General features: G+C 43.7%; 2 protein-coding genes across 2 annotated transcripts in view; one reads left to right on the top strand and one right to left on the bottom strand.

Annotated features, from left to right (window-relative positions):
* The window catches only part of LOC109415596 (homeobox protein Hmx), a 232,438-nt gene that overhangs the window by 201,816 nt on the left and 13,390 nt on the right, over positions 1–17,232 (bottom strand). The gene's annotated exons all lie outside the window — the stretch shown is intronic.
* LOC115260525 (uncharacterized) lies at positions 7,929–10,413 on the top strand. The gene is made up of 2 exons (XM_062845746.1): positions 7,929–9,525; positions 9,877–10,413. Exons 1-2 carry the CDS (start codon positions 8,017–8,019, stop codon positions 9,892–9,894), a joined length of 1,527 nt encoding a protein of 508 aa, XP_062701730.1. The 5' UTR covers positions 7,929–8,016; the 3' UTR covers positions 9,895–10,413.

Raw genomic sequence — 17,232 nt, forward strand, 5'->3', positions numbered from 1 at the left:
ATTATCCTAATACCTCAACTGAATCTGCACAGATTCTTCATATTTTCAACTCACAGCGGCCTGAGATCCTGAATCGAATAATTTCCTAAAAATTTTCCATTCATATCTTCTAGATCATACGTTGTATTACCAGTTTTTCTAACGACACGACATTGAATATACACTGGAGCTAATTTAGAGGCGAAATACTCCGATGCTTTCGATTGAACGAAATTCTTTTTCCATACCACGTCACCCGTTTTGAATGAAATTAGATTCTTGCTACGCGTGTTATAGTAATGCGTTTGGCGGTTATATGCGGCGGCGAGTTCGCGCTTCACGATTTCCTTTATTTTATCAAACGTCTCTAGCCGGTCCTGAAGTTCGTCGGAGTTTTCATCGGACACTGTCTCGGATAATCGGTTATATTCGGTGCCATAACGTACGTGATTTCGGCCGAAAATAATGAAATGAGAAGAAAGTTTTGTAGATTCATGAACGCTTGTATTAATTGCATATTCTATTTTTGAAATTTCCTTATCCCAATCTTTGTGGGACGCATTTTCTCCTAAGTAAGCCCTAATTGATGACATTACTACCTTATTTACGCGTTCGGCTGGGTTATTCTGGGGGTGATATACTGCATTTTTGAAATGGTTTACTCCATAACTATCTAAGAATTTTCGAAACGCATGGCTCACAAATTGACTGCCATTATCAGAAATGACAGTTTGCGGGACTCCAAATTTGAGGAAAATCTCTTTTTCTAAAAAGGTACACATTTTAGACGTTTCAGCCTTACTCATTGGATAAAGGAAAACAAACTTTGAATACCAATCGGACACAACAAAAAGGACTGTATTACCGGTTTTAGACTTGGGAAGAACCCCAATAAAATCCATTGAAATAACTTGAAACGGATACTCCGCGATCTTTCTATTTCCCATCGGCGCGCGAGAATTAACGTTTACCGGCTTACTTGCTTTGCAAATATCGCAAGACCGTACATAATCTGCAATTTCCTGTCTCATTTCCTTCCAGAAGTAGTTCTCGCATATACGGTTTATCGTTTTAGTTATTCCCAAGTGAGCAACATCGTCGTGATTTTGCCTCATTATGCTTTCTTTTTCATTTGGACTTACAACAAGCTTCCAGTTGTATAATAAACCGCGATTACATTTTTGGTAACGATATAGTTTTCCATCACGAATTTGATAATCCCGTGTTTCGGAAGGATCTTCTTGAACTAATTTGAATAATTCGTTGTACCAAGAGGTGTATTTATCATCAACTGTTACTGCTAACACACAATTGATCGCGCGCGAAAGTGCATCAGGTACGACGTTATGCACTCCTTTTCTATGCACAATAGTGTGGTCAAAGCCCTGCAATTTAAGTGCCCATCTACCGAGTCGTCCGCTAGGATCTTTCAGATTCATCAACCATTTCAAGGATTCGTGATCGGTTATGACAGTGAAGTGTACCCCTTCAATGTACAGTCTAAACTTCTCAACCGCGACCAAAACGGCTAAGCATTCACGTTCGGAGCTACTATATTTCCGTTCCGAGGTAGTAAGCTTTTGACTCATGTACGCGATTACTTTTTCGCCGTCGGAGTGTTTCTGCCAAAGAACAGCACCGATTCCTACATCCGACGCGTCACATTGAACGAAAAACGGGAGATCATAATCCGGACATGTTAGTAGGGGTGCAGAACAAAGTGCACTTTTCAGTTTCATGAATGCATCGTTTGCTTGATTGGTCCAAACAAATTTCTTCTTAGGTTGTTTCAATAACTCCGTGATTGGAGCAATAATCGTGGAAAAATCTTGAATAAACCGACGATACCAGTTCACGAGACCTACCAGACGCCGTACTTCTTTCACGCTTGAGGGCGGAGGATAATCGATAATTGCTTTGACTTTGTCCGGGTCAGTTCTGATTCCGTCCCCATCAATTACATAACCTAAGTATTTAACCGACTGGGCGCAAAATTCCGATTTCTTAAGATTTATGGACAAGTTCGCGGCTTTCAAACGCTTTGCTATTTCTCGAAGGATAATAATGTGTTGGTCGAACGTTTTCGTGCAGATGATAATATCATCTAAGTATACAAAAGCATACGGCTGTAAATCTACTCCAAGAACTTTGTCCATCAATCGACATTGGGTTTGAGGGGCATTGTGGAGACCAAACGGCATGACAACAAATTCGAATAAACCCCGACCGGAAACAGTGAAAGCGGTTTTCTCGCGAGAGCTGTGTTCGAGGGGTATTTGCCAAAACGCGTCTTTTAGATCGATTTTAGAAACGTACCGAGTTCCTTCGAATCTTCCTAGAATGCCGGCAATATGCGGCAACGGATACGCATCCTTCTTTGTAACCGAGTTTAACTTCCGCGAGTCTAGACATAATCGGACACTTCCATCGGGCTTCTTTACTGTCACAATTGGGTTTGACCATGGACTTGAAGATGGTTGAATCACCTTCAGGTCCAACATCCTCTTCAACTCTCTATCAATTTCTTTTTGTACGTACGGTGATACCGGGTGATATTTCTGTTTGATTGGTTCGTTGTTTCCAGTATCGATAAAATGTTCTGTCATATTGGTTCTTGTTAAACTACCCTCAACGTAAGGCTGAAACTCGTTAATTACCTCATTCAAAATTTTCCGCTGTTCCGTTGTACACATCGAGATTCTTGCTCTTTCGCCGTTAGAAGTACTCGGCTCTGTTGTGAACACTTCACTTACTGTTTGCGGACTGAGACGGAAAGACGACCAAAAGTCTATCCCAAGCACCAACGGGTTTGATACAGCTTCCGATAAAACTGTAAGCACAACTTCAGTTTTACCTTTAAAAGTGTACGGAATATAGGCGCAATGCAAAATATTGTGAACTGAACCGTCAGCTGTTGCAATCGAAGAGTTTATTTCAAAAAGTTTGAGCTCCAACTGTTTCGCGATAGAATAGCAACCTTTGCCTAAAATTGAAATGGATGCGCCGGAATCCAGAAGTCCTATCATAGGCTTTCCGAAAACTTCGACTTTTGCAAAAGGACGATTATCATTGGGCTGGTAAACGATCTCGTATGATTTAAGGTTGGAGAGATTCAGAAACGTCCCGGAATCAAGTATTCTCTCTATTGCCTTGGTTCCGGTTCTGGGTTTCCCGAACATTTAGGGCAAGAATGCATTGTATTGCCCTCCGAACCGCAACGATGGCAGAAAAATCGCTTCGGCTGTTGACAGTTGCGCCAATGGTGCCCTGTTCCTTTGCAGTTGAAACATTTGCCTGCAAATTCCCTCAGAGCAGCACACTCAGGGATCATTTGTGGAATTACATTACCCTCCAGGTTTGGTGCCTCCTGAGGATTTGACTCAAATAGCAATTGATGCTGACGAGGTGCTGAGCTGGGTTCATATTCATTCGGCATAGGAAAAGAAGATGCGCAATAGCTGTTTCCACGATCACGAGCCTCGTTCTGGACGGGATCTTGAAAGACGCGATTCGAAGCCTGATTCGATACCGCAAAACAATTATTTGCCCCATGCGGTTGCATTGTTGCAACCCGGTTGCCAGGTTGATCCATTGGAACGAAACAACATGCGGCTTCACTGGGCTGAGAGAAAGGCTGCTGAGAGTGAGCAAACCGAGGGTCCACCGGCTGGGCACTAGGTATCTGCGAAGGGGAAAAAAATCCGTACTGATTCGATCCCGAAAAGTGATTTGGAAAAGTTGGATAATTGCTAGCAGGCTCGTCAAACCTAACTTCGTTAATCCTTGGCCTCGGTGCAAGCATGCGTCCTTGCAGGGATGGTTCCGCCAGAGGAAACTGACTCAGCCTTCGTCTTCTCAAAATTTCCCTACTTCTCTCAAGTCCTTCACAAAAAGCAGACAAATCATTGATCGTGTTAATTTGTTTTTCCTGAATGCGGTTCAAATAAAATTCATCTAAATTTCGGATTAAATAATCCAACTTAACTCTTTCCGGTTTCCTTTGGCTTAGTTTTTTGAAAAGCAATTCCATACATGCATAATAAATTCCAAAACTTTCTCCTGGCAGCTGCAACCTCGATTGAAGTTGACGTTCTACCAAATAGTCATTATCAGCCTTCGTGAATTGCCGAGAGAGGTTACTCTTTAAACTGTCCCATGTAACGAACCGATCTTTAAACGCGCGGTACCAAATAAGCGGATTACCACCGAGCAATTCTCCGAAATTCTCACACAGCTCATAATCTGACACGCGGTATATCCTCGCTTTAATCTCGACTGCCTCAATAAAATCCGCGATGCTCAGGCTACCATTTTCATTTTCGTATTTAATACCCCACTTCGACATGGGAACATATCTCAGGTTTCGGTTGTGATGAGCACTGGATTCGAAGTCGTCAAAATTCATTCCATTAAGCATGCTATCCAGCGACCTATTATTCCTCTCCATGATACACACAAATATAATGATAGAAAATCCAAAACACTAGAAATCAACTCAAGTTTAAAAAGAACAAAACCACTAGAGCACGGGCCCCACGTTGGGCGCCAGATGTAACGTTCTCCAGGTGGGCCACTGAAATTTCCACCAACGTGTGGATTCTAAATCGAAATTTTAATCGTTCTCGTTATTTGAAACTCAGCTTAAGCGCCAATCGGGTTTTCCCGAATGCTGACCTTCCTGTTACGCACAAACACTTTTGCCCGGTAGCACCCGCCGGTAAGTCGCAGGTTCGAAAATGAATAAATAGAAAACCGATCAAATTCCAAAATTTTACCACCACCAAAGAAAAGAAATTCAGTATAAAAATAAAAATAAAAACTAAAAGAACAATTCTCAAATCAACAAATCTCACACACTAAATTTGGCGAAAACGAATTCAAAACTTTTATTATCTACCAACATTTTATTCGCTTGTCAGAATCTCGGCCGAGAGTATGGTTTTTAATCACTTACCCCTAGATTACAGCTTATGCCTAACTTCCTACAATATACCTATCATACGCACTGGCCAGTACTGTTCAAAAGTTCGATCGATCACTGTTCTTCATGTGCACATTCTATTGTCCCAAAACCGTTTCACTGGACGTCGGAAACTGGCTTGTATCACACGCGACTCTAGCTAGCTATTGGTCACTGCTCCATCCAATCCGCTGCGACGTCGGTGCAGTCTGATTCCCGCCAATTTTGCGCGCCAACCACTGCTGATCTCTCGATGAAACCGTATCACCAAAAAACCGATCTCACGTGGGAGCTATATTTATCGAAACGAACGATATTTATTACTAGAATATTCTAGCAGCGAGCACAATAGACTTCACATCTTACATCGGTTTTTCTTCTTCCTCGGCACACGCGGTGATACTTTCTATACGGCTACTGCTTTTAGGCACTACTGTGGTACTATCGGTTTCTGCATGTGGAAAAAAAACTTTAGACTTGTTTGTCGAAATTCGACACACTGCACTTACGGTCTGTTGGATGGAACCAGAGCGCACAGATTTGAGCCGATAGGAAAAAAAACTCTTTAGTAGACGTGGCAGGGTAGTTGCAATGAAAATTGCAATTGGCGGTCAAGCAACATGCGATCAAGCAAGCTAATGCGACTTCTTCAGGTCGGCTGGCCTGGCACTACGGGTCGTACGGATTTGCAAGAGGCGAGTCACTCGAGCCACGCTTGCGGGCCGTTCGGTTGAAGTCCACCCGGGGAATCGATCATCCACTCTGCTGCTCGCTTGCTTGCTTGCTAATCGATGGCTTGCCTGGGATATATGGGTAACGATCCACGATTTTTGTTGTTTGCTCCCTGGTGCTTTCGCTCGATCCAAAGACTGGAAACTAATGAGCCTAAATGCTGTTTTGCCTCTAGTTTTATAGTACAAAACTTTGTGTTTTTTCTCTGAGGGGTAGTGTATTGTGTGGGAAATTTTGACCTGATTTTGATGGCTAAGAGAAAAGAGGCAGTCCTTCTATTAGGATGCTTCAATGCTGACGGTAGAGATTTTAAATTTTGATCGGTTGTGAGCTTGAACATTACAGTACGTGGAGTTAAAATTGCCGCATTCTCGTTGGAGGTTCACTGTTTGCTGATCGCCTTGCTTTTTTATGTGAAATACCTCCGCGATCATCCTTACCTCCGGGTGTTCGATGCGCTCCAGTACTGTCGTTTTCTCGAAGTTGAACACGTGGCCCTCTTCGATGGTGTGTACCGCCAAACCCGATTTTGGATTTCGGTTCCTGCAGTCGTTGCGGTGTTCCGCCATCCGTACCTCCAGCATGCGTTTCGTCTGTCCTATGTACACTTTTCCATCGTCGGTTCCACATGGTATCGAGTACACTACCTTCGTCTGCTTCCCTGGTGGTATCGGGTCCTTCATTTGGTTAAACACCATGTGTTTAATTTTGTTCCGTGGTCGGGAGGCTAGGATTATGTTGTTCCGCTGTAGGGTTTTCCTAAGTTTTTCACTCAAACTTGGTATGTAGGGAGCTGACACAAACTTTTGGGGCTGGTCTGCCGTACCTGCTTCTTCCAAACAGTTGTAGTGTTTGTGTACACGTTTCTTTCGTACGCGATTTACGAACCATGTGGGGTAGTGGTTTTTCCGCAAGATTCGTGTCGCGTGGTTTAGTGCTTCCGCACGTTTATCTCCACAGGATAGTTTGATCGCGCGGTCAATGAGCGCGATCGCCGTATTTTGTTTGTGTTGAAATGGGCTTTTGGATTTGAAATCCAGATACCTACCGTCGGGTTGTTTGGGAAGCCACGACGTAGTAATTTTGTTCTCGGCACGTTCTAGCATCATGTCCAAGAATTTCATTTTCCCGCCCACTTCATGTTCTACTGTAAACTGTAGACGATCGTGGAAATTGTTGAACGTGTCTACGATCGTTTGAATGTGTTCCCTTCTCGCGACACACATGCAATCATCTACATACCGTTTGTACACCCTCATTCGTATTTGTTTCGCCTCCAGGTTCTTTATGCACTCCTGTTCCAGTTTCTCCATCACAACGTTGGCGATTACTGGGGATAGTGGCGATCCCATCGGGACTCCGTACGTCTGTCCATATACCGTACCTTGGTATACGAAGAAGGTTGACTCGAGTACTACCTTTACCGTCTTCATAAAGCTTTCCTTGTCTATGTTTGTGTGGGTTTCTAGCTCGGTCCATCGTTCCTCTAGGCACATCAGAGCGTAGTCCACTGGTACATTTGTGTACAGCGATACCACGTCCAGGGAAAACAGCTCCTCTCCTTCCTCTGTCTGCACTCCTGTTATTTCGTTCGCGAAATCGAAACTGTTGCGGACGTGGAAATCCGTTTTTCCGACTACATTTCCTATTATGTCCGACAGGTATCCGGCTATGTTGTAGGTTGCCGATCCTATCGTGGAAACAACTGGTCGGAGTGGTCTGTTTTCCTTATGTACTTTCGGTAGTCCGTAGATCCGAGGTGGGTTGCAGCTCGATTCTTTCAATCTTCTTTGGGTTCGGAAGTCGATATATTCCTTTCTACGCCATTCATCGATGATACCGTTGATTTTCTTGACGATCTTGTTCGTAGGATTTGTCCGTAACTTCTTGTACGTGTTTTCGTCATCGAGAAGCGTTTTCATCTTCCCGTGGTATTCTTCCGTCTCCATGATGACCGTTTTGCTGCCCTTATCCGCTCGTGTGATCACCAGATTCGGGTTTTCCTTCAGGTACTTTCGGCTCTTGATGACATCCTGTTGGATCCATTCCTCCGGATGGTGACGGGGTTGTCGATGATAGTTGATGTGGTTGATCATCGCATTGGAAACATCCGACCTTATCTCGTCCGCGTTTTCTTTGTTCTGGATACTTTTCTCAATACTTGCCACAAGCTCGATGTACGGAAGGTTTTTGTTGTTCTCCACGTTGAAATTTGGTCCCAACATGAGAGTCCGTTCCATCCGGAGGAATGGATCCAACAGGATGTCATCAAGAGCCGAAAGTACCTGAAGGAAAACCCGAATCTGGTGATCACACGAGCGGATAAGGGCAGCAAAACGGTCATCATGGAGACGGAAGAATACCACGGGAAGATGAAAACGCTTCTCGATGACGAAAACACGTACAAGAAGTTACGGACAAATCCTACGAACAAGATCGTCAAGAAAATCAACGGTATCATCGATGAATGGCGTAGAAAGGAATATATCGACTTCCGAACCCAAAGAAGATTGAAAGAATCGAGCTGCAACCCACCTCGGATCTACGGACTACCGAAAGTACATAAGGAAAACAGACCACTCCGACCAGTTGTTTCCACGATAGGATCGGCAACCTACAACATAGCCGGATACCTGTCGGACATAATAGGAAATGTAGTCGGAAAAACGGATTTCCACGTCCGCAACAGTTTCGATTTCGCGAACGAAATAACAGGAGTGCAGACAGAGGAAGGAGAGGAGCTGTTTTCCCTGGACGTGGTATCGCTGTACACAAATGTACCAGTGGACTACGCTCTGATGTGCCTAGAGGAACGATGGACCGAGCTAGAAACCCACACAAACATAGACAAGGAAAGCTTTATGAAGACGGTAAAGGTAGTACTCGAGTCAACCTTCTTCGTATACCAAGGTACGGTATATGGACAGACGTACGGAGTCCCGATGGGATCGCCACTATCCCCAGTAATCGCCAACGTTGTGATGGAGAAACTGGAACAGGAGTGCATAAAGAACCTGGAGGCGAAACAAATACGAATGAGAGTGTACAAACGGTATGTAGATGATTGCATGTGTGTCGCGAGAAGGGAACACATTCAAACGATCGTAGACACGTTCAACAATTTCCACGATCGTCTACAGTTTACAGTAGAACATGAAGTGGGCGGGAAAATGAAATTCTTGGACATGATGCTAGAACGTGCCGAGAACAAAATTACTACGTCGTGGCTTCCCAAACAACCCGACGGTAGGTATCTGGATTTCAAATCCAAAAGCCCATTTCAACACAAACAAAATACGGCGATCGCGCTCATTGACCGCGCGATCAAACTATCCTGTGGAGATAAACGTGCGGAAGCACTAAACCACGCGACACGAATCTTGCGGAAAAACCACTACCCCACATGGTTCGTAAATCGCGTACGAAAGAAACGTGTACACAAACACTACAACTGTTTGGAAGAAGCAGGTACGGCAGACCAGCCCCAAAAGTTTGTGTCAGCTCCCTACATACCAAGTTTGAGTGAAAAACTTAGGAAAACCCTACAGCGGAACAACATAATCCTAGCCTCCCGACCACGGAACAAAATTAAACACATGGTGTTTAGCCAAATGAAGGACCCGATACCACCAGGGAAGCAGACGAAGGTAGTGTACTCGATACCATGTGGAACCGACGATGGAAAAGTGTACATAGGACAGACGAAACGCATGCTGGAGGTACGGATGGCGGAACACCGCAACGACTGCAGGAACCGAAATCCAAAATCGGGTTTGGCGGTACACACCATCGAAGAGGGCCACGTGTTCAACTTCGAGAAAACGACAGTACTGGAGCGCATCGAACACCCGGAGGTAAGGATGATCGCGGAGGTATTTCACATAAAAAAGCAAGGCGATCAGCAAACAGTGAACCTCCAACGAGAATGCGGCAATTTTAACTCCACGTACAACGGACTATTGGCTCGGCTTCGTGAGGAACCACGAACCCGAACGCAGACACGAACGGCGCAAAACACGAACAGTACCGATAACGAAACGAACGAAGTGCATGCTGAGTAGGATGTTCCCCTGGTAGTATAGTAAGATAAAATTAGTTAATAGTGACAGACCAAGCTGTAAGGTCGCATTCAGCATGTTGTAAGTGTCCCCCCTTTTTTGTAAGAATTTGACGAAAATTGTAATTGTCTAATAAATGTATTGTAGGCGTCTGAGGAAGGCTGAAGAATAGTAGGCCGAAACGCGTAACGTATAAAACGCTGTTTTAATATTACCTGTCACCGAGAAAAGCCAATGCAACCCAATTATTATATATTGCACGGTGATTACTCAAGTTTATTAAAAGTCAATTGGCCAAGAAAGATGTTGCTAATCAACGAAATTGAGCGAAAGTATGGAGGAGACAGCAGGCGCTCAATCTGGCGCTTTCTGAAGGTGTCGATCAGCCTAGCCAAGTCGAACAACAGGATGAAGTTTCTGCTTAACTGCAGAAGGTGCAAAATTGTCCCGCCATGTCTGAGAACCAAGAACAATCTCAAAATGGACAATGAAGCATCTTGCCGAGAACTGGAGAAAGTGATGTTCAAACACCGAATCCGTCTTCTGAGTTTAATGATAGCTGATACCAAACGTACAATGGCAAGTACAAGAAAGATAAAACAAGCGATGAGCCGGAAGATGGACGAAAGGTTCGACGAAAGGGATACACGAAGAATACGTAAGATGGTGGAAGACAAGACAGCAGTCGTCTACGAAAAAGTGAGAACGAGAGAGATGAGAAAAATGTCGAGAATGAAGACGAGCCGGATAACAGAAATGAATGGCGAATCCAATTGGATTGAAAACACGACGACTGTGGAAATTCCCGACTACTTGGAACGGACTCTCATGTTGGGACCAAATTTCAACGTGGAGAACAACAGAAACCTTCCGTACATCGAGCTTGTGGCAAGTATTGAGAAAAGTATCCAGAACAAAGAAAACGCGGACGAGATAAGGTCGGATGTTTCCAATGCGATGATCAACCACATCAACTATCATCGACAACCCCGTCACCATCCGGAGGAATGGATCCAACAGGATGTCATCAAGAGCCGAAAGTACCTGAAGGAAAACCCGAATCTGGTGATCACACGAGCGGATAAGGGCAGCAAAACGGTCATCATGGAGACGGAAGAATACCACGGGAAGATGAAAACGCTTCTCGATGACGAAAACACGTACAAGAAGTTACGGACAAATCCTACGAACAAGATCGTCAAGAAAATCAACGGTATCATCGATGAATGGCGTAGAAAGGAATATATCGACTTCCGAACCCAAAGAAGATTGAAAGAATCGAGCTGCAACCCACCTCGGATCTACGGACTACCGAAAGTACATAAGGAAAACAGACCACTCCGACCAGTTGTTTCCACGATAGGATCGGCAACCTACAACATAGCCGGATACCTGTCGGACATAATAGGAAATGTAGTCGGAAAAACGGATTGCCACGTCCGCAACAGTTTCGATTTCGCGAACGAAATAACAGGAGTGCAGACAGAGGAAGGAGAGGAGCTGTTTTCCCTGGACGTGGTATCGCTGTACACAAATGTACCAGTGGACTACGCTCTGATGTGCCTAGAGGAACGATGGACCGAGCTAGAAACCCACACAAACATAGACAAGGAAAGCTTTATGAAGACGGTAAAGGTAGTACTCGAGTCAACCTTCTTCGTATACCAAGGTACGGTATATGGACAGACGTACGGAGTCCCGATGGGATCGCCACTATCCCCAGTAATCGCCAACGTTGTGATGGAGAAACTGGAACAGGAGTGCATAAAGAACCTGGAGGCGAAACAAATACGAATGAGGGTGTACAAACGGTATGTAGATGATTGCATGTGTGTCGCGAGAAGGGAACACATTCAAACGATCGTAGACACGTTCAACAATTTCCACGATCGTCTACAGTTTACAGTAGAACATGAAGTGGGCGGGAAAATGAAATTCTTGGACATGATGCTAGAACGTGCCGAGAACAAAATTACTACGTCGTGGCTTCCCAAACAACCCGACGGTAGGTATCTGGATTTCAAATCCAAAAGCCCATTTCAACACAAACAAAATACGGCGATCGCGCTCATTGACCGCGCGATCAAACTATCCTGTGGAGATAAACGTGCGGAAGCACTAAACCACGCGACACGAATCTTGCGGAAAAACCACTACCCCACATGGTTCGTAAATCGCGTACGAAAGAAACGTGTACACAAACACTACAACTGTTTGGAAGAAGCAGGTACGGCAGACCAGCCCCAAAAGTTTGTGTCAGCTCCCTACATACCAAGTTTGAGTGAAAAACTTAGGAAAACCCTACAGCGGAACAACATAATCCTAGCCTCCCGACCACGGAACAAAATTAAACACATGGTGTTTAGCCAAATGAAGGACCCGATACCACCAGGGAAGCAGACGAAGGTAGTGTACTCGATACCATGTGGAACCGACGATGGAAAAGTGTACATAGGACAGACGAAACGCATGCTGGAGGTACGGATGGCGGAACACCGCAACGACTGCAGGAACCGAAATCCAAAATCGGGTTTGGCGGTACACACCATCGAAGAGGGCCACGTGTTCAACTTCGAGAAAACGACAGTACTGGAGCGCATCGAACACCCGGAGGTAAGGATGATCGCGGAGGTATTTCACATAAAAAAGCAAGGCGATCAGCAAACAGTGAACCTCCAACGAGAATGCGGCAATTTTAACTCCACGTACAACGGACTATTGGCTCGGCTTCGTGAGGAACCACGAACCCGAACGCAGACACGAACGGCGCAAAACACGAACAGTACCGATAACGAAACGAACGAAGTGCATGCTGAGTAGGATGTTCCCCTGGTAGTATAGTAAGATAAAATTAGTTAATAGTGACAGACCAAGCTGTAAGGTCGCATTCAGCATGTTGTAAGTGTCCCCCCTTTTTTGTAAGAATTTGACGAAAATTGTAATTGTCTAATAAATGTATTGTAGGCGTCTGAGGAAGGCTGAAGAATAGTAGGCCGAAACGCGTAACGTATAAAACGCTGTTTTAATATTACCTGTCACCGAGAAAAGCCAATGCAACCCAATTATTATATATTGCACGGTGATTACTCAAGTTTATTATATATACGGAGGAAGTTTGTTTAAAACATGCGGGAAATGAATCTGTAGCTGCAGAAACAAGAGTCCGAACGCGGGTAGATGCGAGTCTTTTGTTTTCTTTTGACAGCTGGTTGCGCGCTAGTTGCATGTTTATATTAGAATTAGCTGAAAACTCGGTAAAAGAACATTTATTACTGAAAGTCGGTACATACTGATACTGACTTTTAGCTGTGTTCGGTGAAGTATCAATATATCCGAAAAAAATAGTTTTTGCAGCTACCGTAGTCGGTAACAAAACAAAATAAATTACTGAACTCCAGCACAACTCCGAAAAATATACTGAGTTATCGTTATTTCCAAGTTATTTCCGTGATTTACAATACAAATCCAGTTCAAAAAATTACCGAACGTCTAAATAAAAAATAAGTGTGTTGAGCCGCACCATTGAGGTAGCGGAGAAAGACTTCACTTCTCCATATCAATTCTTCGGAGTTAATCTTGCAAGAACAGCTTCCGGTTGGTCTTCATCACACTTTCTTACACCTCACGTTCTATACGCTTCCCAAGAACGCTATTCACATCATTTCCGTCAGCCACTTTGATCTCCGTTGTCAAGCATCGCGTCACCGTCTCCACATCCTTCAAGATCCCTGCAGTCGTCCACGTATACGACCAAGTACTCTGTACCGTCCGTCCTTCTTCTACCACAAACATGGATCGTTGCCGCAGCCGTTACATGATAAACCGTCTATTGGTCACAGCGATACGCCTCGGTGGTACCAACCTCAACGGAGAGTGTCTCTCATCTCATCTCGCATGGCAGCTTATCACTTACTCCAATCATTCCGCTTCTTGGCCCTACTGCCAATTATGGAAATAAAAGGTACGAAACTGATTACACTCATTTGCAGAGGGTATTCTGCTTAGAGGGTTTGAAAAGTCGGTACAAAGAATTCGTAGTAGTTCAGCCTTCCTATCGAACTGCTAATAAGCAGCATTTCAGCTGCTGTACCACCGGCTCAACTGTGTCGTCCTCTAAAAAGCTTCTGAACTCTTCTCCGGTATCGTCAAACACCGCGAGTCGTTGGGGTTTTCTTCCGTTAAAAACTCCTCTGAATTTCTGTTGACAAACCTCCGGAATCTAGATGTAACAAATTTTAGAAGAGGGTACGAAATGCGTGGTCACTCTTCACGACCGTATCGCTATCAATGCAATCCACATTCCACGCATGGACGCATCTTTGTTGCTACAAAACCTCCCACATGGTAGCCATTGTTAAGGCCTTCGTATCGCCAGAGTGCAGTTCATCCGCTCATTAACCCCATTATTCTGTAGGGTGTATGAAACCGTCGTTTGCACCTCCAAAGTAACAATTTTTTGAAGAAGGTTTTAGAGCCATCATAAATCCAATATGCAAGCCATAAGGTTTTATGACGGTTCTCAAAACCTCTTCAAGGACTATTGGTCATCAAAATGTCCTTGGGGGGATTCTCTTGTCCGCTCGGAATCGCTCAAACTTGCTGTTCCTGTATCCGGGGCGCCGTTTTCACAGAAAAGCAGCCAAGGATGGAAATCTAGTGATTATGATCAGATCTCAAATGTGTCGCAGTTGAAAGGTATCGCGCGATCATAGCATAAGTGAAATAAATTGTGATGAATAAAATTTATCATGATTCGTAACATGATCCGATTTATCACTTGAAGTGATTTTCTTCCATCCTTGGAAGCAGCACATTTTCTTCCCAAGCTTCGCTGTCACGTGAGCCTTGTACTGCCACAAACATTCGTAGATTGCGACCTTGCTTTCGAACACAAAAGCCATGGTGAATAGAAAGTTATGGAGTTCTTCACCCCGCCAAGGCCGACCAGCATAAAAGTGAAAGGGCCTTCACGTCCTATTGGCGTAACTTCCTCACTGGGACACATCCTGTTTCTCAGCTAAGTTTTCTATTAGCTCTACGACAGTTATAAAACAATGTGAGTGGTTAAGAAAATTCAGGAGCATTCCTGAAGCTTGAAAGGAGTTTCAGGAGGGTTTATCGGGGTTTCAGGGGGCATCAGAGGTCTTTATGAGAGCTTCATGGGGGATTCAAATGATTTTCAAGGCGTTTAAGCGGAGGCCTTCAAGGAGTATCAGTAGAGTTGGAAGATTACAGGGGTCTTAAGGAGTTTATTGAGAAATTTTCAGACCTTTCCAAATATGTTGACGCATTTTAGTGGATTTAAGTGTTCATAGGTGATCGTGGAGCGGGGTTTCTGAGTGATTTCAATGCATTTTCATTTTGCTTCAGTACAGTTTTCGGGGGTCTCCATGTGTGTACTGAAGGATTTCAAAGCGTTCTAGTGGGTGGATATCAGAGCTTGATTCAGTGGATTCCTGAGGTTTGAGAGGCCTTCAGTAGGGTTTAAGGAAAGTGTGCGATGGGGGTCTCAAGGTGTTTCAATGGATTTCAGAGGTCATCAGACAATTTCAGGGTGCTTCATTAGTATTTAAGGAAAGTCTGCGGAGGCTTCTGGTTTTTTTTTTTTTTTTTTTGTGGGGTTCAAGGCGTTTTAGTGATATTCGAAGGTTTCAAAGGAGTATTAAGAAGGGTTTCTTTAAGGGAAGTGTACGGGATTCTCATGGAGCCTACCTGAGAAGTATAAGACGTTTTGAGCAGGTTCGGGGGGCTTCAGTAGAGCTTATGTGAAGGCTACCGGGCCCAGTAAGATTTTCTGTGAGATTCGAAAGCACTGTCGTGTATTTCGGAGGTTTTAGAGGCCTCATAAATATTTAAGGGGCTTCATGTTTTTATGAGATTTCAAAGCGTTTAACCCTCGAGCGATCTCGCTGTTGTATTTTGTACAACACGTTGAAAAAAAATCGCTTTTTGTACTCAGCATTAGCGTGATGCTGGCAGTGGTGGCTAACCGCGCGAGTTCCGGAAAGTTAAGGGAATTCCGTGGATTTCTGAGAGCTTCAGTAAAGTTCAAAAGAATTGTACGGGGGTTCATGGGGGGTTTTCTTTGGGGTCTCAATGCATTTTAGTGAATTCAGTGGGCTTCCTTTAAGCCGAAGAGGTGTTTCTGAGCGATTTCAGAGAGGTAAGTATACTAATCTTATTTGTTATACCAGCAATAAATAAATAGTAACGCGTGTAGATTTGATGGCCTACATTCAAGGGAGTTTTTAAAACACCCAGAACAGAACTCACTACTTGGCTGAACATATTTGCATGACAATTTATCGATTTTTGTTTAGGCTAGCCAAGCCAAGTGGTAATCACAACAATTGATTTCTATGATACTCATACACGCAAGCGAAACACGTGTTTGACGAACAAATTGAGGAACCAACCATGTGCATTAGTGGAATCGAGTTCAGCTCTGTGCCTTCAGGAAACGGACATGGTCAAGTGGCTCCGTAGCATGGAGGAAAGAAGCGCCCGTCTAACGAATTGGGAGTCGGTTCGATTCCCACCGCAGCACGTGGATTTCTTTTCATAATTGAAATCTCAATTTGTTCATCGAACACGTGTTTCGGTAGCGAGTGTGAATGTCAGAGCAATAAAACGTTATAGTTGCATGAGGCAGTGACGAGGGAGCCCTTGGATACCCGTAGAAGCAATTTCGATCAGAATTCATTAGAAAGAATGTTTCCCAAATTTCGGTCAAACTCTCTGATCTGTGGCAAAGTTATTTTCCGAAACTTATTTTGAAAAACGATTCTGGTGCTTTTTATGAATTTGTAGAAATTTTAAAAATCTTCGTAAAAAAGAAACTGTAAGTGTTTTTTAACATACACATGAGAAACTTCTCATAAATAACTTGTTATCTAAAAATCATTAATAAAATTTCTGAACGTAGTCGTTATGGCTGCTCGTCGAAAAATTTCTGACGTAATCCTGAAAACAAAATCATTTGGATACGAAAAACCTTCACAAGAGATCACACCTGTCGATCTAGATTTTCACCAAAGGCAGAAAATAACAAAATGTTTTAAAAACCATGTGGAATCTACGAAAGAAATTTTGAACGAATTCTTCTCTTCTGTTGACTTATGACTGAAAATCTCGAAAAAAATTATTAAACAGGAATTCAGAGGCATTCACACCTTTTTGATGATTCCAACAATTCTAATGGAAAACCCATCAATGCTATGCAATTTGCTTTGTACCTCCTAGCAAAATAATGGAGAAATCCCTCCAGATATTCATGAAGGGCTAGGAGGCCAAAAAGTGCAACCTTGAAAAAGTCTAGAGAATTCTGAAAACAGTAATTTCTGTTGAATCCTAAAAGAATTTCTAACAATAGCCCACGAACGCATGTATTCATCTGATGCCGAAATTTCCGCCAGAACTCCGCCAACAAGACCATCATCATATTGAATGAATTTCATCAGAATTCCATCGGGAAGCAAGTTCACTTGTAGTTTTTTTTCTTTA

This window comes from Aedes albopictus, chromosome 1 (assembly GCF_035046485.1).
Source record: "Aedes albopictus strain Foshan chromosome 1, AalbF5, whole genome shotgun sequence".
Classification (NCBI taxonomy): Eukaryota; Metazoa; Arthropoda; class Insecta; order Diptera; family Culicidae; genus Aedes; species Aedes albopictus.

What these genes read in the sequence shown, in the direction of transcription:
- LOC115260525 (XM_062845746.1), top strand. Translation starts at nt 8,017, where the DNA reads ATGGAGACGGAAGAATACCACGGGAAGATGAAAACGCTTCTCGATGAC.